Source organism: Gasterosteus aculeatus, chromosome 3 (genome assembly GCF_964276395.1).
Source record: "Gasterosteus aculeatus chromosome 3, fGasAcu3.hap1.1, whole genome shotgun sequence".
Taxonomy (NCBI): domain Eukaryota; kingdom Metazoa; phylum Chordata; class Actinopteri; order Perciformes; family Gasterosteidae; genus Gasterosteus; species Gasterosteus aculeatus.
The window spans coordinates 12,655,182-12,681,781 of NC_135690.1; the positions used below are offsets into that span (position 1 = coordinate 12,655,182).

Below are 26,600 nucleotides of genomic sequence, written 5' to 3' on the forward strand. Positions count from 1 at the left end.
TAAAGTGGGTGCATTGTTATATAAGATTGGCCAGTGGGGGGATTTATTGAATGGCTGGTTCATTGAGCAGCCAGAATGAGCTTTTCCCGGTGCTGTTACAACGCGTACGGTATCGGATCCGTTTCCTCTCTGGAGACAACTGAACCCTGACATCGTAGTGCACGGCTGGTGTGCTGTATGAGACTGGAAGTTAGTAGTGATTCAATTATCCAATATCTCAGGAGATCCATACTGGGTTTCCTCGAGGCCTTCAGCTGCTGTCGCAACTCCTCTGACATGAAGATGCTCTCCGTCGGCTGACCTGCATCAATCCGACCCGGAGGAGAGCTCCGTTCCTACGAGAGAAGTATCCATGTAAGTGTACGTAACGCGTGGATGCATCTGTGCTCCATGTGAGTTTCCCTTGTTTTGAATATTGTCTTGCTGGTTTTCACATTTATTTCATAAGTGTATTCTATTTTGTAGATTATGATAAATAAATAAAATCAACAAAGATTCAAATTTTGTACTTGGACTAAATTTTGAGGCACTATTTTTATATGTAACAATAGTTGTACTTGTACTAAGGTTTTACCTAAGTAAATACCTGAGTACTTCTTCTGCCAATGACCGAGACAAACCAGGAGAAACTATATCACTTAATGTCATAAAAGCCCTGACAAAGAGTAATGCGATGAAAAATGAGTGAGGTAGTGTAGGAAATCTAAAATAACCTGAAATATCTTGTCCCTTTCAGGAGCAATGGAACAACATTTTTTTGTTGCAGTCATTCTATAATGTTAAGTGACGTGAAATGAAATTGTGCTGCTCCTTTATGTTGGAAGAATTCCAGCGTTCCCTTGTGGTTGCAGAAAAGTCTCTTGAACAAATGACTGCGAGTCTTCCTGAGAACACAAGTCCGCAGAACATTGACTTAATGAAAACAATATTTTTTTTATTTTTGGTTATGTATAACTTCTTATTTACACACATTAATATTTATTAAAGTTATCTACTGCTCTTGGTATAAATGGACCATTAATACAGATAAAGAAAAAGAGAATGGGATGTTGTGCAGATACAAAATACACGGGTTTACAGTTACAGTACAGTAAATGCAATCAGGATAGCAACATTCATGCACGAGAGCAGCTATCCTCAGGTCTACAGAACATACTGCACTCAATAAGGCATACAAGCTGCTGAAGTTACAAAAAAAGCCAATATCTCAAAGTACAAAGTTAAAGGCAAGCAGTTTTGTGGTTTGCTGAAATACTTTGACTTGGTACTTCAAGACATCCAGAGACCCGGATGACTGAGAATCTTCATAGACACGAAAAAGCCAAGTACATTAACTATACAGGGGAATGATGGGTGAACACGTTCCTCACTGTCTTGTAGAAGGTCAAGTGCAAAATCTTTTGGAAAGGAAAGGTGTAATTATGAACCGAACGCTAAATGGAGGAAATAAAAGGGAGGAATACATTGGCAGGGGATGAAAAAATGGCAACAAAAGGATGGAAACAAAAACAAAAATAAGGAAAACAAAATCAGAAAGTCAACTCTATTAGGGGCATGAATTTTTGCAATACTGAATGGCAAAACCATTAAGTGTTCATTTTAGAGAGAAAAGGCAACTGTAGAAATTACAGGATTTAAAAGTGCAATTATTAAATTGAAAATGTTTTACCTGCAGTATGTTCACTAATGGACTTTTATATTTTATTTTCATTTTGAGCAGCCATTTATATCTTCGGCAGGAGGATCCTGCTGCAGGCAGCACGTGTGCTTGTGTGAACGGGTGCCTGTGTATGTGAATGAGTGAGTGTTCATGCCGGCACCTCTTTGTCTGTCCAAGGCTAAACTTTAGCTTTGCTGCAGAAAACCATCTAATATTTTTGGGTTCCCAGTTGTCAGCATGCAGTGCTGTCGGACCTCGCGGTTGCAGCGACTCACCCTTTCTAATGACAGCTTCTATTGCTTGTTTTATACTGCCATCAACCGCCTGCAGTGAGTGGATAACAGCTACAGGTGTTTTAGCAGTTAATGGAATGAACTCAGTAACTCAGCTGCTAAGCGCGCAGACAGCGTGATGATTTCATTTTAGTTTTTGGCAAGATTGTGTGACGTGTCTTATGTGATGACCTCGAGCGGATCCCCAGCATACATCATCGCTTGTTTTTTAGTTTGAATGGGGTGTGTTTTATGCACCCAGATCGAGGGTGGGGGGAGCCAATCATGACTTGTATTCATTGTTACAAACCCATATGGCGGAGATGGAAAGGTCTTTTTTATTTAGAGAAACTTGTGTAGAAGATCATAATTAGTTAACTCTTAACTCGTATGAAAGTAGCAAATTGTGAGATGTGGAAAACGGCTTAAGACTCGTCCTCGGTTTTGATGACGTGGAAAAGTGTGACATTAAAAAGGACCTGGTGGCCGTTGTTCCAGCCGTAGAGTGCGCGGTCCCTGGCATTGTAGTCCAACATAGACATGTGAAAGAATTGGTTGTGAAAAGGAATGTCCGTGTACTCGTATGTGGAGGTTTTAGTGGAGTAGGCGTAGTACACCTTGGCGCCGGTCAGGTGGGAGTTGGTGATGTAGAGCGTCCCGCAGATCATGAAAGACTCGCCGGCATTCCTCTTTGAGTACTCTGTGTTCCACGTGTCGAGGATCTGGAGCGTGTCCGGGTTCAGCCGGCTCACGACTACGTTGCCGGCGTTCTGGTTGGTCGCGTACACCGCCCACAGGCCCAGCTCGTCCGCCATCAGGTCGATGTCGGAGAAGCCCCCCCACGTGTAGGGGTACACGTTGTGGAACCCCGCTGACTCCAGGGCCCTTTGGGTGACGACGCGGCCCGTCTCGAAGCTGTACCTCACGATGATGTTGCTCTGCATCTTGTTGTAGTACAGAGAGCCGTTGTACACCACGTGGTCGGTTCCAGCCCATTTGAAAGGCAGGTTGTAGGTTCTCGACTCGATTCCCGACACAAAATCCGCTATGGATTTGTACTCTTTTACTATCTTGTTGTTGGTGTAGCCATCCATGTACCAGACCTGAGGAGAAATAAGTACACACAATGTTCCTGTGAAATCCTGACAAATGTAAAGTATTGGAGATGGCGCTTAAAAAGAGGATCATAGAACACGGGATGAGTCCAATCTCCATTGTGGACTTTAAGAGACATCGAACAACAATTTGGGGTTCTGTCTTGTTCTCAAGGATGTAATTTGTCTTTGTTCACCATTTTTTTGTCAACATAATTCCATCCATTTCAATGCTAAACGATCTGCTTCTGAAAGATCTGAATTACTGCTATTTTCCCTTTCCGAGACATTTGTTGAAGGCCAGAGGTTCAATGGTTCATTTTGGTATTGATATGGTGAAATTGGGACCAAGGAAGTGCAACTTCTGCTACCTCAGGAAAGAGAAAGAGGCTTTTGGGATTTATAGTCCAAGAATTGTATTTGAGAGTTTTTATAAACAAGATAAGAAATAATATAACAAGAAAAGCATAGCAAATAGTTGATCTCCTTCACTCTGTCGAGGATACTGTAAGCAATGTTATACATGAATAACTAAAGGCTTCTTCCTTTCTTGAGGAGCATCTTGACCCTCATTAACAGAAGTTAACAGGGTCATGTATTTTTTTATTTTAAAAGCCCACGTACGTAAAGGCTGTGCAATTATCGCGTCTGTTAAAGGCGCGGATGAAGGCTCTGTGCCATGAAGTGTTCTGTTGGGTTTTGCAAAAGAGTGTTCAGATGGACATCAACATTTATGTTTGATCCCAGCAGTTAAAGTGAACAAAAAAGTTTTTCATGAGCGTGATCTTGTAATTCATGGTTTCCACACACAGCGTAGACCATTCACTCGGCTCACCCTGTTGTTTTTGAGAGTCGCCTGTGGGTCCGTCATCCAGGCTCCAAATCTGGTCCCTGAAGTTTTCACAGTCAACGGCCCATTGATCTTCATCAGCTTACCGCACGCTGCAGACACATCGCACAGCTTTGGTCAGATGCAGCACAAACTGCTACAGCTCCACACGACAGAACTACAGGCAAAATGAATGATGGTGATACTGGCATTCATACAAGGTGAGGCTAAAGTTCTACATCTGGACGACATGGTTTCTCTGCTATTCCCAAAAATGTTAAGCAGCATCACTTAATTCACACTGCCAGGCTATTTCATTGGATCAAATGACGCGTTAAATGAAGTATTTTACCGATATTTCAGCTAATCAATCAACGCTTCAAGCACTGTGAATGTTGGAGTAATCATCTCGAGCTCAGGCAGATTTCCAGCGACGTGTTATTAGCATTCATCTGTTAGCTATTAGCGTGGACACTTTGACAGCCTCCATCAGTGTTGACAACATGACTGTTGGCAAATTGGTGTTTAGTTATGCAAACCATTATCGGCGAGAAAGCTGCTCTGAGGGCAGAAATAAGTGAGCTCATGCTGTGCTTCACGGCTGCCAAAGGAAATGTTTGAATATTCATTCTTAAAAGACACGAGGGTTCAAACCCCATTTAAATATCTTTTTTTTTGTTGCATTATATCCATTAGCCATGGTTTTCTAAAATTGGACCCTTTTTTTCGGGCGTTTTTTTTTCAAATGAATTTACATGCATCCATACTAAAGATGGAACCTTTTGTGCATTTAGTGAAGCGCAATCTGCATAGACTGCTCTTTAAAGTGCATTCATATCCCCCTGTATACTTGTTTAGAACTTTTAGAATAACCGGATCTGTATTGATTAATCAAGGCACTTGGTCCATTTATGAGCTCGGCTGTTTCCCTCCAGGCAGATTCCCCTCACTCGCTACGGTGGGGGGGTGGGGGGGGGAGATCAATTAATCAATACGTGGGCCTGCAAATGCTGTTGATTTGTAAACGAGTTCTGTTCAGTAAATGTCTCCCTGTTGGACAGCCAGCCTGGAGAGGGCAGGTTAGTGACTCCCGCCATGTGATGCATTCAGTGTACGTGAGCCAGACTGTTTTATGCACTTAAGCTTCAGCTCCAAACTTCAATCAATAAATAAGAAACCAGAAGAATTCAAAGTAAAAAAAAAAATAGACCTATAGTTAGCAATCAGGATTTTGCACTGTATAAGGCTGATTGCACCCCATATTATGCCTGCAGCTCGGAAAATTGTTCTTTGATGCTTTCTCAACATTATCTCTGCTTCCAGCAGCAGTTCTACTGTCCCCTGCCTTGCTGATAGCGGGAAGAAAAGTGTTTATGATTCCTCGGCCATCAAATAATCTGGGGTCACCACATCTGAATCTGCGTGTTCCGGGATGGACTTACTGAGTCTGCTCATGCATTTGCGGAGACGATTTTCCAGGTTTAGGACCTTCTGCTGCAGCTCCTCGTAGTCGTAGGCTCCCATTTCCTCCTGGATGGCCATCAGCACGGCGGACAGGTTCCTTATCTCCTCTTTGAACTGGGAGATGAGCTTGGCATCTGTCTTGTATTGCTCCAGGACAGGTATCAGCGGTTGCATGGACTCCATCTTTCCCTTTAGCTCCTAGAAGACAGCAAAAAATATGTCACTTCAAAGTACTTGTCTTTGCAAATCTTGCAGCTGTTTCAAGAGGATTTTACAGGACAAAGTTCTACTTCTTTAACCGGGGAAATTAAAGCCCATTTTCTCCTTTTTCATATAGCTGGCTTTTCAAATGAGGATTTTGAGGCTTGACGGATTATTGTGATCTTCTACGGTGTCCTTTTACACTACTAAACGCAGAGTCTCCTTATTGGTTAATTATTACAAAAAACATTATTGTAAATGTTAAATAAAATAATCATTATCAAAATTGACCTGCTTATTATTGTTATGCAATTTCATTAATTGAATTATATTATGTAATTATTCTTACTTAGTGTTCAGAGATGAGTTTATGTAAGTGAAAACTACACTGAACATAAATATTCTACTTGATTCCTGCAGCAACATTACTCTTTGCCCGCATGTTGTTTTCGAGATTTAAACGAATTGTAATTGGGAACCATCTGGGTTGTCTCACTCTCGCTGATAAAAAAAATTACAGAATCCATTCTTGATGCTTTTTTCACAGCCAGTCTAAGTTTAAGAGCATTTTGTCCTTCGCCCGGCTTTGGTAGACATGTATTGATCCAGTCAGGAACTAAAGTTATCCGGGCCGTATGCTTCTGAGGTATCTTTCGATGACATACTTTCACAGCTTCTCCTCTGATGTTAAACCTCAAACAAAAATGTACCTGAAAGTTTTTGTTGACGAGCGTCTTCCTGTCCGATTCGATCTGGCGAAACTTTGACCGCAATCCTTTTATCTGGCTCTCCATTCTCATGATGTACTGAAAGTCCCTCTGCGTCCGCAGGTTCAGCACCTCGATAGACTGCGACATGTTCTGCACCTTTTGAAAAGAATGAGCGTTATTTTTTCCATCCACGGCATGATTAACATCCATGTGTAAACTGAAAAGCTTTCAATTGATTTTACATGCACACGTAACTGTTACATTGTAACATTCGGAATAAGTTTGTTTTTCAGTATGTCCACTTTAACATTAAGAAAATGTCATGTTTTTTAACCTGTTCATTCTGCTCGGTTTGATTCATCATTTCAGAATGCATATTTGTCACAGAAAACATGATAGTGTCCCTCTGCTTGACAAAAGCTCAGAAAGAATGTGGTCATCTCGTCTCCTTTTTTCTTTCTTTTGACTGTAATTTTAACCATCATGGAGCACATCGCTGGCAAAGCGGCACAACACTCATTCATTGTGTTCTGCGTAGTTTTTTGGCTCTGGCTCTGGTAATCCTGGAATGGCCTCATGGAAGCCCTGCAGCAGCTTAGTGCATTAGTAGCCAAGGCCACAGTGAATGGCAGAAAACACCCTTTGGCGTAGAACATTCAAATGTAGACTAGACCAATGTTTCCTTGTAAGGCAGAGTGAGTGAGAAAGTGTTATTTGTGTGTTTGTAGGTTAAATGGCATATATTGTATCTGGAATTCTATCTCAACATTTAATTCACAACATTGGAGCTACTTTTGTGTGTTCAAAATGCATACTAAAAGGAAATTGTGCCGAATGGGGGAGAAAACTCTCAAAAGGTGGATTTTCTTTTGACAGCCACCCTTTGAGAGAAATAGAGTCCCTAATGTAAAAGCTTAAAGACTGATAATAATCAACAGCAATAAACATCAACAGCTTTTAATGGATAGAAAATGGTAACTCCCCAGTTCTGCTTTGGCTGGATTGAGAGTAGCCATCAAGCGGACGTCATCCATGTATTATGCAAAAGTGGAAAAACGGGTTATGGACCTGGCTGGTGAAAACTCTCTGGGGATTATAGCTACAAAGAAGCTCGACTAAAGATAGAAATACATGTGATATGTCATATGAATTTAGATGTGCTGGCTGCATACTGTGAATGTGTGTGTTTAAAGAGTCTGTGCATTGTTGCAGAACAACAGATGCACGTACCTTTTCCAGGAGCTGGCGAAGCTGTCTGCCTTTGGCGTCTCTGGAGCACAGATTCTGTTCAGGTGCGACCACTGTGCAGATACAACGTCCATCGGCATCTTGAGCTGAGCTGTACACCTGCCAACCGTCCTTTGGCCTGATGGTCTGCATGCAAAAACAGTCACACACATCTACAGGCAGACACACTAAGGGGATTCAACCCTTGTGATGTCATCAAATCACAGCTGGGATGTTGTCCCTATTTTTTGTCACTCGTCGTCCATTCTCCTGCCTTATGCCCGCAAAGTATATCAACAACAAGATTCCACTGAATTATAAAAAAAAGTCTGTGCCCGGCAGGAATACATTACTTTTGTTTTAATATATTCCTCCACAGAATACGGTCACCAGTGATTTTCCTCTTTAACATTAAACAGTGTTTCCTGGCCTTGATGAATAACCCGTTTGAAGGCCTTACCTGAAAGTCCTGCTCGGAGACGTGGATAAATCTGATTAGTGGAACCTTTTCCAACTTTCCATTACATGCAATTTGATTCAAAGCACTAGAGTGAAGCGCTGAAAGAACATTAAGTCATGCGTCATATTTGAAGGCACCAGCATCACCTAAGGTGTACACAATGAAAACTATAGTTTTGCTCCAAATATTGATCAGTGTCTTGAAGTGCTGGAACGTTTTATGGCAATCAAACACACAAATGGCATCAGTGTTTTTTGAGCACTACTGCTTTTTATTGTCAGCATGGGAAATTAACAAAGCCTCCAGCAAAATATTGACACTCTTTGTCTGCGGATGGTCAATTTGTCTGCACTATCAGCATCTTTGGCAGACAACCAACCATTATTTGGAGTTTGCTCTGCTTTCTCAATTCTGGCTGGAGAATAACTTTGGCCTCAGCGAGCCTTTGAAGCTTGTGGATAGAAAAGAGGAGTGCCGTGTTTTATTATTGCAGGCGTCCTTTTCCTTCTGCCATTCATCCTTACCTGTCAGCCTGAGCAGTTTCAAAGAGCGTTTGGTCTCGGCCATGAAAGATCCCGGCTGAGCAGGGGAAGATGTCCAGCAAGGAATTGAAGCTCATTCTATAGGTACCCTGATGCTAAATTGATCCTTGTATGATTGTTAAATTAAAGGAATGAGGATTGAACCACAGTCTCACCATTACAATCTTAATTTGACATTATGTGCCTCCTTCTAAACGGACTGTAGCTAAAATCTGCGTCTCTCATAGCATCATGAGAAACACCCTCAGCTCCGTTTCCCCTCATACTTTGCTTTTCAAAGCATACTATACATGCTTTGAAAGGCTCAGAGAAAGAAGCCAGTTTCACAATGTTAAAACTATCTGCACTGTCTCTTGAGTGACGCACATCCTACACGCCCCCCCCCCCCCCCCCCCCTTTTCTCATTATCACATTTCCAAATGAATCTGTAGCTCAGCCAAGCCAGATGTGCTCTCCAACTCTACACAGTGTTTTCTCTCATATTTCCTCTGAGCTGGTCCCTCTGCGTTTGTTTTTCTGCTCATTTGGACTTAATGACAAATATCTATTCAGTTGTCAGTAACCTGTAAACGTTTCGGTTTTTGTGAACAATTGAGAAACATTCATTCTGCACACCACTTTTAATCATGGCAGCAAGGTGATATAGTATGTGAGGACACTGCTTTGCAATCAAGGCAATGACACAGGGGTTGTAGTCTGCACCGTGGGACAAACCTAATGGACCATTGTTCTCGACCAAATGGCTTGCTGACCTACAAGCTGCTCTTCCTATTTTGTTCTAATGCTCCCAAATGCATTCACATTTTGTAAAGCGCAGGATGCATTTCTCTATAAAGCATTGCATTTTTAAAAGGATAGAGATAAAAAATGTGTGACATGAGATGACACAAAACATCTCAATTAAAGTAAGAAGATGCCTTTATCGAGATGTTTAGTGCAGCTTCCTCTGTCTTGGGGGGGGGGGCATTTAGATCAAATATAGCAGGACTATGCTTTATTTATTGATTTACTCTTTACAATGACTGACCTCCCCCTTAAATGTGAGCTCCATGTCCAGCAGTATAGTGCACAATCAATGCCAATGCTATTTGTTTGACGTAGGCAGTAAAGCATCACTGCTGTGCGGCTGCTTCTCTCCGTACCACCCCTTTATTTGGTTCTTTAGTATTTCACATACTTCCAATGCTGGAGCTCATATCAGGTTACAGCCACTCCTGCAAAGAAGCAGCCAAAACCTGAAATGACTCATATATGACTCATATATCCCCCGTTGTTGGCCATTCACCAACCGCTGTGCAACGCTTCGCCCTAAATATTAATAAATAAAAAATACATATTCAACTTCTGAAGGAAGATGTTAAAGTTATTTCCTTCAGGCGAGTCTGAGGGAAAGAAACTCACCGCTGAAGGGCAGTATCCGATCAGCAGCAGGAACAGCAGCGGGTTCAGGACCGCGGACAGCGACCGCATTCTGTCGGCTGCTCGGAGGAGTCCCGCCTCAGCGCCGCAGCTCCGTCGCGACACGCGCAACAGCTTCACGCGCCGGTCTCTGGCCGTGGTGCTCGTGCCACTTCGTCCACTACGCGCTGGTAGAAGAAAAAAACACGCCTTCCTGGGAAAGAAGAGGAGGAGGGTGAAAGGGGGGCATCCAACCACTCGTCCCCGTCACGCATGCCGTGAAGGCAGCGGGGTGAAAGTGAATAAAAGTTTGTAGGCACGCACGCAGCGAAAACCGTTAATGTGCGAATGTGCGTTAGAGACACGGATATGACATCACCCAGCTGCCTTTCTCTGGACTTTTGATGGATCCAGGGTACGCGCGTCCACGTGTGCCCGTGTAAGTGTGTGTGTGTGTGTGTGTGTGTGTGTGTGTGTGTGTGTGTGAGAGAGAGTGCATGCGAGGAGGAGCCACCGGCAGCTGTGCGATGACAAAAGTTGCAGCTGGCAGCATTCACGAGGAATTAGGAGAGAGAGACGCGCGAGATCAGAGCTGCGGCTGCTGGTGCACGCGCGACGCGAGAGAAAGATGAGATAGCAAGATGTGCTTTATATGGCAAGGGATGTAATTGTTTAATTCTAGACAACTACTTTAGTGTTTACGTGCAAATGTGGTTCAGTTCAGCCGAAATTACCCCACAACATTTTCAAGCGAACCTTTAAGATCTATTGATGATTTATATGTTATATGGCAGCGTCCTCATGCCTCAATAAAAAAAACAAAAATGTAAAAAAAAACAAAATATGATGTTCAAAAGCAATTGTCAGTTAACAACATTATTATTATATTACTATTATTATTATTATTATTATTATTATTATTATTATTATCTCTTTTTTAAACTCTTTTCCTTATAATATTAGTAGTTTTTGGAAGAAACTGTGCTTTTCTTTTCTTGTGGCGTAGTTCCGTTATAACCTTCCTCCCGGGCCAAAGCCATTAGTCACACACCCTCATATGGCTTAATATAATTGAGACAAGGCAATAAATAATGCGTGGAGTGCTCATTATGCATGCGAAAAGAGTTCACAGTTATTGGGTACAATGCCCAGTTGGTTCTTTAGCTTTTGTGCTCAAGCTGTTTTACTTCAGTTACAACTTAAAGCTTTTCATTATTAGCTTGCAAATTGTGCTGTATTAAATATAGACGTTTTTCAGAGCGATATTTGGTTATTGATTGAATCTAGTCTCTAATACATACCAGGAACATTCTTCACCTAAAGATCTCTTGACTTAAGCCCGATCAATGGCTTCTCTGCTTTGATTGCCATCGGACGTGTCTCTGGAGGATGAGCTCACGGGCTTCAGCAAGAACCTGTCCTTGGCAGCAGGAGTCGCCTTCACCCCGACTGAAAGCCCTTTCACTTTGGTTTGTCAATCAATTTGTTCCCTTTTTTTAAATTAAATTTGTTGGTCTTTTTTTTTGGTTTAGACAGTTGAAAGTCAGCAAAGGAGATGTGAGGATGCAAAGCCCTCTCTGGTTACGAGCACACATTTGGTTCCAGACGTTTTGGCCTTCTCTCGGCCAGCAGATTGGGATGAGGTGCTGGTTTGGGCAATGACTCATAGTACTGTTGGAGTGTTTTCCCATGAAAACAGGGAATGCTTGAACTTTCTCTGACAGGAGGGGGACAACGTTTCTTGGCGCCCTTGAAGAAAGGTTTTTCATAAGCCATGGCCTTCATTTCTGATCTGATTCTCTGTAGCAATAACTGTGGCTGCTGCTTGCTTTGTGACTCTATCCAATTCACATGACATATGATGAGCCAGGAGTTTCAGTTTAAATGGACTTTTCAATATTGGTACAAATTGAAGTAGTGAAGAAACATAGACCGCTGAAAAATGTTCACAAACCAATCGGATTTATTGCGTGAAGGAATTCAAGAAATATCAAAAGAAAGAACGGGGCAATTATAAAAAGGGACGTCATCTGTCGATGAAGGCTTTCATGGTGTTCCTCTCCCAATATCCGAAAGTGACATGGTTTTGGCAATTTTAAACAATCAATTATCTTTTATCCAGGAAAATGTGCACTTGTTTTTGTTGTTTGTTTGCTTCAGTTGCATACCCTCCCCTAGTATAAAACCACAAGTTTTCTACCCGTCGTCGATGAGCAGTTCATCTGTTGAAGTCATTAGAAGAAAATAGATTTTCTCTACAGCAGCTTTTTGTTTGTTTCTTCCTAGATTTGGGCCTCATCTGTCGAGGTATTCAAACCAACCCGTCTACAGAGTAAGATTTGCAGAGTAGAACTAGCGACGTAAAGGTTTGCGTTAAAGCGTGTTCTGTTGGGCACATGTTGTAAAACACCGATAGGCGAGTTTGGGATTAAGGACTTAAGACTACTTAAAATTCACAATAAGAGTGAAATTATAACGGTGATTGGTTAATAATAAGTGTGATTGTGTAAGTGGTGGAAGAGATGTTCTGTAATAATAATAATGTGGCTTTTACGTGAATATCTGCTATAGCCCGAAGGGAAAAGGATGGTGCACACTGAATAGAGGGTTTTCAGGGTGTGAGAAGTCCTTTTAAAATTGTCAAACTTTTGGGCTGAATCGGGATGGTGGTACAGAAATGTTGGTGAGCCAGACTATTATTCAAGAAGTGGAGTGCTCGTCTGTGCATCAGTTATCTCTTGTTGGATGTAGAGTTGCCGTACAATACAGCTATTTCGAAGGTGAACACAGATTGATGAAAAAAGTCCTTCGCAAAAAATGTTGACAAGGGGTCTTAAAAGGTAATTTGAGAAGTGAAATTAAAAAAAGTCAGTGCAGTATTTTGAAAAAGGTTATGAAAGAATAATTTGTATTTTATGTCGAAAACATTAGCATTACTAATATTTAATAATATGACACAAATGTCATATTCAATGTGGCAAAATTTGCAGTACTTGTTAGCAGGACTGAATAAAATTGTACATTTTCATATCCTGTAAATTTCCTACGACGCCAGTGGTGGAATTTGGAAGGTGGCACTGTGCATAGCTCCTGTCACCAGTGTGTGAATGGGTGAAAGATGTCATGAAATGTTAAAGCGCTTTGACTGGTCGGAGGACTAGAAAAGCGCTAAACAAGTACAGTCCATTTACCATGTAATAAGTCTTGTTTATTTATTTACTCAGTATGCTAAAAACGGATATAAGATAATCTGCAAGTGAATGCAAAAGATCGCACTGTGCATTTGGCCAAGCACCAAATATTTATTTCCATTGTACATAGTTTGTGAACACACTGTAATTACACTGATTTTAAAGCAACGCTGAACTCTATGCTAGTATAGTTCTTGAGCTGAAGAGGTGGAGATGCAAAGAGATCTTGATCAAAGTGAAATCAGAGAAAGATTGTGGAAGAGGTCACAGGACCGGAGCGCTGCAGAATCAGTCACATGAACCCAAACACCACCTAATCTTAAATTATCATGGGAATGGAAGGGAATATGTTTAAGGCAAGACAGAATCACAAAAAAACCCCACTTATTTCTGCACTCAAATACAGACGTTCAACCCGACATTTTTCAGAATCCAGTTTTAATATTTTTCAATGAACAATTCAAGGCACATGAAAACATTTTGTTCATTTTTACAGTTAGTTTTAAAGTTATTTTGACAAACAAACCAACAGCTGAACAATTTAAAAAGAAAAAGAAAAAAGCTTTTCTTTGTAAGTTTGCTACTACAAATAATGTTCAAACTTGATTGTGTTATCAAGATATAAGACAAGCCAAATATGTCCACATGTTTTAAATAGAAGATGAGGTACAATGTAACTGGGTGAGTTATTTATCTTTTGAAGAAAAAGCCATTTCTTACAATATTTATATTAGTATCTCATTTTGGCTTAATAAATCCTGATGGACGTACCAACTAATATGTCATGAAAAAAAATGCTTTTAGTTTCAAATGTTATGTTCCAGTTAGGTTATCTCTCATAGAAATCAAATGAAAGGCACATTATTTACACAAGGATATTCTTACTTACAAATTGGAAGGATCTCAAAAGACATATTTCTTGAAATTGGAATTCAACACAGATCCAAAATATTAATGAAATTTAACCAAATATTTATTTAAACTCCAAGAGCTGGGGCATGCAAGTTTTTAGAGTGGATTCGGAAAGAAAAATATTATACACAATAATAATAATAATAATAATTACAGTTTTATCAAAAAGCACTTTTTGTAGCACCTTGAGTGTTTTGTGACTCCGCACAAAAGCACCTCTGTGGTTGTATTCAGAGCAGCACCTGGAGCATCCAGAGAGGGAGGCATGGTGGGAGGCCAAGGACAAGGGCGGACGGGGCTTGGGTTTACTGGATCCTCTCTTTTGTTGCTTAAAAGTGCGCAGCTGTCAGCCACAGCATCAAATGTCCTTCTCCTGATGTCACTCCCATTACTGCATGTAAGTTAAAGTCATGTGATTCTGGCCCTACAAGGGCGAGGAGTAGTTTCCCCCGGTCAGCAACGTCAAGACAGGGCCTAGGGGTGCTCTTTTTCTCCCGATTCGAGCAGATCTTCTCTGGAACAAAAGAAAAGAAAGGTTTTTTTTTTCGCCTGGCAGGTAGATAGGTAGTTAGGATGTTGGGTCTCGGCGTGTGGGTGTAAATATTTACCCTGTGACCCCGTCCTTCAGCGGGAAGTTGGTGTGTGTCTAGCCGAGGAAACAGACAGGGCCGAGCTCGAAGCCAAACCTCTGGTTAGATTCCCCAAAGTCATTCAGCATGACGTCAATGATGGGCAACTGGTCGATGCGGGGGGTGTTGATCTCCATCACCGTCTTTGAATAGCCCTGCTTCAGCTGAAAACACAAAGGGCACACGCCTGTTCAGTAATGTGGTGCAGCAGGATTCACAATTGCTTCATAACAAGCATTGTCCTTCAGAAATGGATTGAATTTCTTAACTTAAGAAAGTAATGTTGTAGCATGTCAAGTAAAAGGGAAAAAGGTAAAGCCTTAGTATAGTGTCATAGAAAAGATGAAAGGGCATAGCTGGGTAAAACATATTTTCAGGAAAAATAAGTCACAATAGTGCGCCTTAAGATGTGCGCCATCTTAAATTAGCTCCTTGAGGTAGTAATTAGCGTTCAGATTAATTGTATCGGAAAGACTAAGAAATTTACCTCTGTTATGCAGAGAAGTATAAATACAGAAAGAATACACAAGTACAAGTACGGTCCACCAATGTTATCTTAATAGTGTTTTCTGGTACTCTAAGCACTCATGTTTTAAAAGGACTTAATACTCATCTCACAAAGGCAAAAATGTAAAAGCTGGCATTCACACTTAAATAGGTATTCCAGCTGCGTACAAAGAAGAACTTTATGTTTTCTTGACCAATATCAGACTCTTGGTGTGCAAACATTGTTGTATGAGTGTCAGCATTGCAGGGATGTCTTTTTTTTTTGGCCAACTGAAAGTTTGATGTTGCGCATTTACCGAGCAGCCGTCCACCAGAGGCTTGATGAAGAGATTGTTGTCGTAGGAGATCTCCTCATCATTGGAGCCCAGGAAGCGCAGGGCTTTGTCGTAGTTGTCTGCCTTGGCGTCGTACCAGGCCACCGACTGGTGGCAAATGTACGTGAAGTTCTGGCGTGCCGAGGAGCTCAGCAGCTTCAGGAAGGTCATCTGCACCGTGTTGATGGTGTTTTCTGCCATGTCAACGTAGTTCAACTGGAGTAGAGGAAAGGAGAAAGCAGGAAAGGTAAATACAAGGATGCAGGCGTTACGGCTGGTTGTATATATATATATATATATATATATATATGTATATATCAGAAAGGCAGTATGTATATATCAGGAAGGCAGTGTAGGAAAGAGTATCAGTAATTAAAACAAAGCGATGTGTGAAAAGGATGTGAACATTTCCAGGTAGGTGACAGAAAATAAAATAAAGAATGTAAAAGTAATTTGGGGTGACTCACAATTTTACCACGTTTGAATTCACTGAACCATGAACCCGGAAGCTCCTTGGGCCAGTTGGATATTCTAACCTATCATAAAAGAAAAGGTAAAAGGCAATTAAAAGAAACGTCAGAATATTTCACGCTTGCAGTAGTAGTTAATAAAAACAGCTGCAATTAGCACAACAGATGTTAGCATTGTCCCGCTACTTACTCCTGCAGACTTCTTATCTGGGTGGATGCACGTTTCTCCGCCTGCTGTGAAGTTACAGAAGACTTTAATGGAGTCTCCGATACAGCCCTGGTTTGGATCGATCCAGTATTCACCTGAGTGGGAGAGAGAAAGAGAGAGAGAGAGAGAGAGGACCAGCCATGAAGCAGAAGGGTATAAATCATTTACGTAGTTATTCACTCAATAATGCCATTTATTCATTTTGGGGTCATGAATTGATTATTTCTATAAATATTCTATTTGTATTGCCATTTAAATTGTTTCAGTAGATTAGAGAGGTCACTACGTTATAATCAACTGATATCATAATAAGACCTGGCACAAAAATAAATTGTAACGGTAACGCAGTTATGCAGCTTTACTTGGGTTGATAACTTATATTCACTGTTTTGGAGATTACTAACACTACCCGTTTCTGGGGAAAGTAATACCATCAATTCAGCAAATAACAAAAGGAATTTCTATTTAAAAACCTGTATTATTAGTGCGTTATCATCACATTTGGTTTCCGTTAAAATGACCCAACAGCATCTGAGAAGTGCAAACAGTCTTCCTCAACAACCCCTCTGGAATTAAGAACCCGGAGAAGTGACACCTCAGACCCATTCCTCAAGTGACTGAATTAAACTCAAAATGCCGAATTAGAGAGTAGAGTAAATGTTGTGACACCTTGCCCCTGTAATTTAGGTCAACCTTCTACCACTAAAACTGCAGACCAAGCTGTACTATTGATGAATATTGTCTCATAGTTGATGTAAAAACTGTCTGTGTCCCACCGTCTGGGTAGTCCGGCTGGCTGAGGTGCAGGTCGTTGCACGTCCTGGCCGGATTATCTTGGGTGCCCATGGGGAACTTCATGCGCTCAATGTCCTGTTTGAGGTTGTTGAGGGATCCGAAGACGTCCTCCATTCCCTCCATACCGACACCATCCACGCCGTAGTCTGCCATCGCCTCGTCGCCCTGCATCTCGGCCTGCCGCCTGCTCTTTCTGTGCTGGATGGGCAGCGGCTGGATGAGGTCACCAGGTGGGCCCTGAAACACGGAGTTTTAAGGTCAAGGCATTATCACGATCAATCTATATATTTGTCCTGGATTTGTATCTTGTTCAACTTAACGATAGCTTTTTTTGATTTATTTATTTTGTTTTGTCAGAAATAGTGAATGAAGTCATAACGCAGTAGTTGACGGATCTGCATAATAGTAATGCTTCGTTTCTATCGAAAGACAATAAACGGGTAACTTACAGGGGGTCCAGGTGGTCCAATCAGTCCATTGTCTCCCTTCTGACCCGCTGAACCCTGACAGAAGACATAGTATCACTTAATTAAAAAGAACCCCTTTGCCATAACACACACAAGAGGCAAAGAACGGCTTAAAATGATGAAAATAACAGAACCATAACTTACAGATGATCCCTTTGAACCTTTCTGTCCTTGAGGCCCCTGTTGATAATAAAACATTAAGATATGAATAACAGCAATAATGTGAAAAAACTTTTGACATTTTTTCTGACCAATAGAATAAATGGAACTTACAGAAATACCAGGAGGACCAGGAGGGCCGACAGGACCACTGGAGCCACCAAAACCCTAAACACAGATAACCGATCACATTAGTCTGAATGCAATATACGGACGTCTTGTTTAAAGTACAATTATTGATGACTCCAAAGCGTGTTTTAGGGCTCAGAAATGCTCAGAAATCCCAAAGTAAATGTATAATATAAGATAATTTCTCGTTTACTACATAGTTGTATTGTGGTGGTATTTTATGAACACATTGATGCCATTGACTTTATTAAATACACATTCTAGTGGGGATGACAATTATATTTTAATAAAGCATACTCTGGCTGACACTTACAGCATCACCCTTGCCCCCGGCAGTACCCTGAGGTCCAGGCAATCCTCGATCTCCCTTCTCTCCAAACTCACCAGGTGGTCCAATTAGACCGATAAGACCCGGATGACCCTGGAGCAAAAAACAAAGAGAGACAAACGTATGGAAATATATTTTGAGAACGAAACAACATTCGTACTAATTACCTGTTTGAATCTAAAGCAACCTGTCACATTGGCAATTTGATATTCGCTCCCGTGTATTTACACCTACCGTATCGTTGTTTACAGAAACAGTCCGAACTGAAAGCATTGCATGTTTTTGTTCCCTGTTGTCGTTTCTCTTTGTAGATAAATAATAGCTAAAAGATCAATTTTAAATTCTGTTCATTCATCATCTGCAGAAACTAAAAGATGACCACAGTTGTACTGTTATTTCTGCTGTAAACGACTGGCGCGTTTATGGCGGTCGTCCTATTTAACAATGGTGGTCTGCCCTCGACGCCTGCAGCTCAGCAGACTTATGGTCATCTGCATGCTGGCATTTAACCAATGACCATTACAGCAATAATATTATTGGATCCATACATATTCCTTCACCGTCTCGACGGCCAGAGCAGAAGCGTTCCTCATCCTCAACATAGCGACAGAGGCAATGGGCCCAGCCGTTGCTTACTTTGGAAGCATCAGATAAAGTGCGAAAGGCAGATATGAGAAATACACAATAAAGCAATTTGAGATTGGCTCCGTAAAACATCTTACCTTCTCTCCCTTCCATCCAGAGTCACCTTTTATGCCGAGAAGTCCAGGGGGGCCCTGTGGAGGGAAAGAGTCAGTTTGTGAAGAATAACTGCGGTGAAAAGAATACACACAAAGTCCGACAGTGACAACCATCGCAGCATTGACGCTGGCTCGTCTCCCTTCATGCTGCTGCTGTACTGCTGTACTTAAAAAATATTATATAAGAGATGATATCAGCTGACTCACTATTAACATAGTTAGTGATTATTTTTCTCTGAATCAACTAATTGATGTAACACTGCATCTCTTTAATAAACGTTATGACACCAAAATCTGGTATATTATGGTTAAAATGGCTAAATAGCAACCTAAAATATCTTACTATTGGTCCAGGAGGGCCGTCTTGACCAGAAGCACCAGGTAGTCCTTGCTCGCCCTGAAAAAAAAAGACAAAGGAATTCCAGTATTTGGCTAATATTATAAAATAATCCAAATCTAGATTTAAAAGATACTAAACTGTATCTTAAGAAGCTATACATGTTCAACATATATATGCGATACTAACATTTATTCTCAACCATGTAATTTACTCCGTACACACAAGTTTCAAAAAGGTCATAAATATGAAACCTGTGACACAAGAACAGATCTTTGCCAAATTAACTCACAACAGGGCCAGGAATTCCACGCAGTCCCTCAGCACCAGACTTCCCAGCAGGCCCCTGAGGTCCCACAGGTCCAGTTTTCCCAACGGGCCCTTCAGCACCAGCTTCCCCCTGTAAACAGCCACACAAAATAACAATTGGTCTGGCAATGGAAAATATTCTTTAGTTATAGTTGTTGGTAACAAACATGCTGAGAACAATAAAAAAACCAAACAAAGAGTGCTTTTTTGTGCAGGAGATACAAACAAAACCAGGACTCGCTCTTAGAAAGCTACTGCTCAAGTATCGTGAATGCTGTTTGTATGAAATGTGTGTATGGTCACACGTCTTTTCACTGACGACAATACAAACGTTGATGGTTAAAGTAATCCTGCAGACAGAAGCCACATTGTTCAATATTTTGCAATGTTTTCCTTCCACGCACGTAAAAAACAAACTCGACTTGAGGATTTTCTACCAGATCTCGTCTGCTGTTTCTGAGCAGGAAAAGACGTTTTCTTTCCGTGTTGAAGTTCCATTCATGTCATGTTGACCGCGGTAAGAGGAGAGAGAAATTAAATTGCTCTGACAACCAATTAGGCTTAGATTAGAAACTCTGGGACCACCGAGCAGGCTTTGTCTTGTCTCCATCAAGTCAACTCCAATCCTGTAACTCGTGTGGAAAGACAAAGCCCTGTGAGTGTGTGTGTGTGTGTGTGTGTGTGTGTGTGTGTGTGTGTGGGACGGAGGACGACGAACAACAAAAGGAACGAGCGAGTCTCTCTCTGTGATCCATCAGGGTTTCTGTCAGCGCTATTAACCAACTTATTGACGGAAAAACAATTATTTCTTTAAGGCTTACGAAGACATTTTTCGTTTGATGCTCTTCAACAGAACAAGCGAACACACTGCTATGGATTTTAACAAAGCAACGGACTCAAGAAACCTACTGAGGCATATTCATACATTTTCAAAACTATACATGTAGATCCAATCAGGATATCATAAGAATGGTTTTAAATTGCTATGTTGCCCTTTATAATTATTTCTTGCACATCTATCTTTTCGGACATTTCATGGGAGGAAAGAAAGGCAACATAAAGGTTCCCTGTGGAGTTATAGACCTCTAGTCCTGCCCCAAGGACACATTACACGGCAAGTTAGAAAAACATGGATGCAAAGAATGCTGGAAATGTCTAATTTGCAAATGTTTTAGGAGGAATAAAATGCATTTAATATACTTGTTTAACCTCAAGGATACATATGATGAATTTTTGGTAGGAATTGACTTTAATGCTGAAATGATATCTTATAATTTTTATTAGCTGGACTTAATTAAAGAGCCATTCAAGGTAGAGTATTAATCTGAAATGTTTTGTTTCTTGCACAGGCAACAATACACCAAAGCTAACTCTTGTGTGAGCAAACCTGCTTACCTACTAAATGTTTCTCAAATACGTAATGGACTTATTTCTCAGATCACTCGAATTGACAGTGAATTTGATCAAACTCTTCTCCTCGATTCTGCGGCTTGATTATCCATGTTAGTTTCGACTGTGTTCCACGATTTGATTTGACTTGACTTGACTTGCATGAACAACAGCAACAGCTGATGGTCATTTGCAGAAGTCAAAATGCTTGACCTCTTACCTTTGATCCTTTTTCTCCTTGTCTCCCCTCTTGACCTGCTGATCCAATAGGACCCTGAAGAGAACAACAAAAGTACAGTCTGTACATTAAAAACATGTAAACAAATATTCAAACGTATCATTGGATTAAAAAAAACAATACAACTCAATAACTAAACGATGCTCTCTTAATGTCAAAACCTTTTACATGATCACATGGGAAGGAACACAATAAATGATTATTCTATAAATAGGAAACCCTCCAATATTAGTGAACAGGCAGCTGTTACATGTACATAGTAAATGTTCAGCAGATGTATGCTGTGACATTGAATCTTTTTTTGAGAGAGAGGACCGGACAACATCCGTGCAAGCAAATTGACCTACATTCCGAACCTACCGGGCTAAAAGCACATCAGCATTTTCACCAAACAGCCTGTGGTCAAAACCTTGTAAGTGGGCTGTCATTTGCCATTAGAAACCATAATCAAATAGACCAAACAAAAGCCACTGGTCTTCAATGTAGGTTATGAGCCCTGGTCACTGTGTGTGCATTAGTGAAAGTGCATATGTGTGTGTGTGTGTGTGTGTGTGTGTGTGTGTGTGTGTGTGCAGCCACACGCATCAGTGAGCACCTGACCGAAGTCAATTTCTAAGAGATATTGGGAAAGAGACTAACCCTGAACTCCCTTTGTAAAGGATGAAACATCATATTGCAGAGTCCATTAATATGTTCCACAGCCTCTGTCATCTGGATAGTTTCCCTTATATTACAAACTGGGGTCCTAAAATGTGCTTACCCTAGCAACGTTTTAAAATGTGTGATGGCACAGTCCGAGGAAAAACAAGCAAACTACTGTAGGTGATTCTTTAAGAAAAAACTATAGGCAGTAAAACCACATACAGGCGTGTTCTATTCATGTTATGCCTTGAGCTAATGCTACTGCACTTTATCTGCAGGATGAGCGGACTATTTACCACACGCGGTGGTCATGACAAGCTTAAGAAATTGTGTGTTTCAGCCATTACAGGCATTATCAGACAAAGAAAAATAACATTAACTAGTTAAAAACATGACTTTTATCGTGTTCACTCGGGTTGAAAAGGTACTAAAATCATTGCCTTAATGCACCGTTAAATCCCACTTCAGCAAAAGTACACAAGTATTAGTACAATGTACATAAAAGTAAAAGTACTTGTTCTCCAGAAGAAGAATCCCCATGACTGGTGTATGGTAATATTACATGTTACATTGGTAATACTGACATTTACTGTTATAGCAGGTCAACAATGAGCTATTTCCATCTATGTTATGTACAATAGGTAGTTTAGTCCAGTGGTTGTTATCAACGGGCCCCATTCATTACATAGCAGTATAACAGAGGAAAAAAAACTGTGGATGATTGTACACTTATGGACTTTCTTTCTTTCTTTAATATGAACGTTTCTATTTGTCATGTTGTGCCAGCCATATATACACCAAATTAATGCTGTGTTTTATTATTAATTGCCAAAAAGTAATTATAGTAAGTGGATTGCATTGTAAAAAAATGCCATGCTATAAAAACAACATAATGTCGACAATGTGACAGAAAGGGCATCGAGGGACAGAAATTGGCAACTTAATTTCCTGACGATTAACTGCAAGTCAAACTCGCAATGCATCAATATTCTCCGACAGTCTCTCTCTCTCTCTGTCTGCAGCTGCTGTCTATTCCAGACACTCTCATAAGATTAACCAATGGTCGTAACTTCTTATTAAACTAAAACCTAAAGTCCCAACATACAATCTACAACGCTATCATAAATTTGTACGACCCCATAGTGGTTCAAAATGGCTTCTGAGCGCATTTTGAAGAGATCATCTCGAGAGAGTGGCAGATGTTTCTCTCATGCATCATTTTTTAAATGAACTCACCCTTTTGCCTGGAGGTCCTGGTACTCCAGCCTCCCCAGATGGACCAGGAGGACCCTAAAGTAGAATAGAAAGAACATTCAACTACACCTCACAAAGACTAAATGAGCTTTGTTTCATAATTTTGAATGAGGAAACCCATAATAAAATGACTGTAAATGCTGCCAATTAAAGCTCCTCTGCTTTCTCAGGTTAGTTCACAGATTACATATTTAATTTAGCTCTATTCTCGCACATAATTGTCTACATGGGAAATTCATTTTAGTGTGCTAAAATGCGCTCAACTGGATTATGTTCATTTTACTTGGCGAGTTTCCACAAAGGTAAGACTTACTGGTTGGCCAGCCTCTCCATCGTCTCCTTTGTCACCTGATAAACCGTCAATACCCTAAAACAAAAGAACACAAATGAATACATTAGCCCGCTCTCTACCAAAACCCTCCTTGTGGTAGAATAAACAATGAAATAGAAAGAGAAAAAAAGGAACTCATAAAAGTCTCTGTTGCTACTCACTTAATGCTACAATATAAGATTGACTGAGGGGATAGATGTAGCACTTACTGCAGCACCGGGCTCTCCGGGGGGACCATGGTCTCCTGGGAAGCCAACGGGGCCCTGGAGACCGATGGAGACAATGAGAAGACTGAGCTTTGATATTTGAAATTGCCTCAACAACATTTCTGACAGCTCGACTGCCTCATACAACTTGGATTCCACTGCTGACGGATTAAATACCGAATCAGTCGTGGCTGCGTGTGTGTGTGACAGTGGAAGGTACATACGGGGTTTCCCTTGGGTCCGTCATCTCCAGGGGGTCCGCGGGCGCCGGCGGGTCCAGCAGCTCCAGGTGGTCCAGTTTCTCCCTTCTCACCAGTCTCTCCTCTGGGTCCCTGAGGGGATATGCATGACATGCTTATCACCACGAAGACCACGTTCACACTTCTTTTGATGATATCATGCTAAATAAGGCACAAGCAACATCTCTAATCTGTCGCGCCATTTGGCATCAAAACAAGTCACTCAAAGTATTGTTCCCAGAGCTGAAAAAAAATACACAAAAACTCCCCCCACAAAATGGCCGTGTCATCTTTTGTTTGCTCTATAATAGCATAATAGCGTAATAGCGCGCCTTTAAGGGCTGGCTCTGACTAAAAGCCACAATTTGAGCGTGATTGCAAACCCACAGTCGTTAGTTGGCCCATTGGAGCAGAGAGATTCTCAAGCCGACGGCAGCATAGCACCTTAGAAATTGACCTCGATGTGAAATGAAACACTGGCTGTCACCATAAAAAGATCCTCGGCAGCAGGCGGATACATTTACACAACCTGGGAGAGTGCGACTCGGGGATTGTGATTGACCCGCAGCTAAGGTGAGGCCTCTCTTATCTACACAGCCAGTGCTAAGCCCGCATGAATGGCACTGCCCTGAATACCTTATGATTTATACAACCGCAAAGGTATTGATGGTGTGCATATTTATTCATGCTTATTTATGCTCATGCTGAGAAAGTGGACTTGTCGTCGGACCTGTCGTCTAGCACTGAATTTGGTGACATGAACGAGGGTTATTCTGAAAAACGTCCAGTTATTGTGACGCCCTTGTCACACAAAATGACTGCTAACGCCTCACCTGGGGTAAGATGCTTACAGGTAGAACAGCCCCCATGGACACATTGTAATAAGCTATACTAAGGTATTCTGTTCATAGGCAGATTGTTTGAGCAGTCACAACTACACACTGTAAGGGATGAATTGCGTGGTGCCATTTGTCACGCATTATGAGTGCTGCTTTACACATTTAGGCTACAGTTATGCTATCTGAAAATATATCCTAATTATTTTAGCATGTAAATGTACTTACCCCGGTACCAGGCTCTCCATGTGGTCCTGGATTACCAGCTTCACCGGTTTCTCCCTATTACATGAGTGTGAAAATGTGGATTAACACAGCAGATAATCTCATCAGCAGTCCAACTATTGTTTTTTATCTTCTACTCTAATCTCAAACACACAAACTGTGCATTGTGGTAAAATTACTACTTTGTTTAGGGGCAAAAAGAGAAAAAAGGAAATTTACAAAGGAAATGAACAACAATCAGTTGTTTTATACCTTCTCACCAACGCCTCCCATCGCACCAATACCACCAGTCGGACCTGGAGCACCCTGTGGAGGTATTGTAATGAAGATATCTATTAACCAAAGAAGGTCATACCAGAAGTGTGATGACACAGTTTTATTATATTCAAATAAAATAAAAATGTAATTAAAAACAAAAAAAATTAAACTTACATTGGCTCCGCTTGAACCTTGAGGACCTCTGGGGCCAGGAGGACCTGGTGGACCCTGTCAGCAACAAAAGACGTTATGTTTAGTACGTTGCAGAGGGCAAGATTAACATATTCTCAACATTACACTTAAGAAAAGACTCAGAAATCACTCGCTACTACAGTATTAGTGTTTTCTTTTTGTAATCAGTCACCAATTACTTGTTTACAAGAAATTTTATAAAACAATGGCAAATATACAAGTATGTTAAGTACACAACTAAGTTTAGTTTTACATGGACGTTTTAAGCCATGTTTGTGTCAGTACATCTTCCAAGGAAACCTGCCAAGCGGGTCGAAGAGTCACCAAAACTCCAAAATGTCAGAAACAATCGTCTCAGTTTTCCCACGTCTCCCCGTTGTACGTGAACACAATGTGAATCGCTGCAGAAAAGAGGGAATAGTCACTGAGATAGCAGCACTCACCATCGCTCCAACGTCTCCGTTCTCTCCCTTCTCGCCAGGAGGGCCGGGCATTCCCTGCAAAGCAGACAAACATTCTTCAGATCAAAGAAAAGGGTCGCGTGACGCGGCAGAAATATATTTTTGCGGTTCATTAACAGCTGCTAACAGGTGATGTGTATGTGATGGAAAAAGCATTAACGCAAGCAGAATAAACTCTGAGTGTAAACAGACAATTAGTCAAAAGGGACACCTATTGTAATTAAAGGGTATGGGGAGCTTGTGTATAATCAGCCTGTGTAAATTGCTGGGTGGGCGCTCCATCCATCTACGTCCACTGTAAAGGTGGAAACAAAGAGGACGGTGCAGGTGGTACGTATTAACCAGTTTTGGGATTCAATCACGTTTGACTAAAACAGTGTGGGTACAACTTCGGAAGTAGCCGTGATTTGCTTTTTGTAGTTTATTGTTTATCTGCATAATTGCAGTTATTATTTGTTGTGTTAGATAAGCTGCAGTGATGGAGCATGCATAATTAATATAGGGGTAGAAAACAGGGTTATGATAAGTTACCGTGAAACTAAAATGACGCGAGAATCGATCATCGAGATCACATACGTGTAGTTTCGGCCCATTTAGTTTGGTTTAATGTACCTCTGGAATGCTACTGAAGGCTAATCTATAACAGATTGTGACTATAACGGATTGTTACTGTGACTGAAGTCACAGTAACAAAGCACGTTGGTAAGAATGGGAAAATAAAGCAGCAAAGTATTTCATGCATTATGTTTGCATGTGATGAGCTCTTGATCAATGCTCATCTTGTTTTGCTCCTTCATTAAATATACGTACTAATGGATTAACGGGCCAGGAAAAAAAGTGAGTGAAATCAACAAACACACGCACAAATGCGCACACGACTACCCTGATTTTCTCAAATATCAGAGCAACAATAAATACATGTTTAATGAATGATTTGGCATTTCCTGGCCACGAACCATAAGGAGATAGTGGTGTAA

The 26,600-nt window shown here is 41.0% G+C and overlaps 2 protein-coding genes across 2 annotated transcripts in view; both read right to left on the reverse strand.

The window, feature by feature from the left end:
- Positions 1-913: 913 nt before the first annotated feature.
- Positions 914-10,281, reverse strand: LOC120816413 (noelin-3). The gene is made up of 6 exons (XM_040171997.2): positions 9,861-10,281; positions 7,461-7,604; positions 6,231-6,386; positions 5,298-5,517; positions 3,862-3,968; positions 914-3,035 (listed from the first exon to the last, which is right to left on the reverse strand). Exons 1-6 carry the CDS (start codon positions 9,927-9,929, stop codon positions 2,358-2,360), a joined length of 1,374 nt encoding a protein of 457 aa, XP_040027931.2. The 5' UTR covers positions 9,930-10,281; the 3' UTR covers positions 914-2,357.
- A 3,188-nt stretch (positions 10,282-13,469) lies between these two features.
- col11a1b (collagen, type XI, alpha 1b) overlaps positions 13,470-26,600 on the reverse strand; it is a 63,006-nt gene continuing 49,875 nt past the window's right edge. Inside the window, exons 47-68 of the mRNA XM_040171845.2 lie at positions 25,606-25,659; positions 25,145-25,198; positions 24,965-25,018; positions 24,716-24,769; positions 23,637-23,744; positions 23,416-23,469; positions 23,189-23,242; positions 22,858-22,911; positions 20,962-21,015; positions 19,336-19,443; positions 19,050-19,103; positions 18,689-18,742; positions 17,952-18,059; positions 17,624-17,677; positions 17,495-17,530; positions 17,333-17,386; positions 16,865-17,120; positions 16,071-16,183; positions 15,878-15,946; positions 15,393-15,626; positions 14,569-14,753; positions 13,470-14,474 (exon numbers count right to left, since the gene is read on the reverse strand). Coding sequence (XP_040027779.1) covers positions 14,607-14,753; positions 15,393-15,626; positions 15,878-15,946; positions 16,071-16,183; positions 16,865-17,120; positions 17,333-17,386; positions 17,495-17,530; positions 17,624-17,677; positions 17,952-18,059; positions 18,689-18,742; positions 19,050-19,103; positions 19,336-19,443; positions 20,962-21,015; positions 22,858-22,911; positions 23,189-23,242; positions 23,416-23,469; positions 23,637-23,744; positions 24,716-24,769; positions 24,965-25,018; positions 25,145-25,198; positions 25,606-25,659 — 1,827 coding nt within the window. The 3' untranslated portion in view covers positions 13,470-14,474; positions 14,569-14,606. The remainder of the gene's footprint in view (positions 14,475-14,568; positions 14,754-15,392; positions 15,627-15,877; positions 15,947-16,070; positions 16,184-16,864; positions 17,121-17,332; positions 17,387-17,494; positions 17,531-17,623; positions 17,678-17,951; positions 18,060-18,688; positions 18,743-19,049; positions 19,104-19,335; positions 19,444-20,961; positions 21,016-22,857; positions 22,912-23,188; positions 23,243-23,415; positions 23,470-23,636; positions 23,745-24,715; positions 24,770-24,964; positions 25,019-25,144; positions 25,199-25,605; positions 25,660-26,600) is intronic.

Coding starts and splice junctions, on each gene's coding strand:
- LOC120816413 (XM_040171997.2), bottom strand. CDS start 9,929: ATGCGGTCGCTGTCCGCGGTCCTGAACCCGCTGCTGTTCCTGCTGCTG. Junction 5,518..6,230: donor TCGTCAACAAAAACTTTCAG/GTACATTTTTGT, acceptor GCTGTCTTCTAG/GAGCTAAAGGGAAAGATGGA. Junction 3,969..5,297: donor CAAATGCATGAGCAGACTCA/GTAAGTCCATCC, acceptor ATGTGTCTGCAG/CGTGCGGTAAGCTGATGAAG.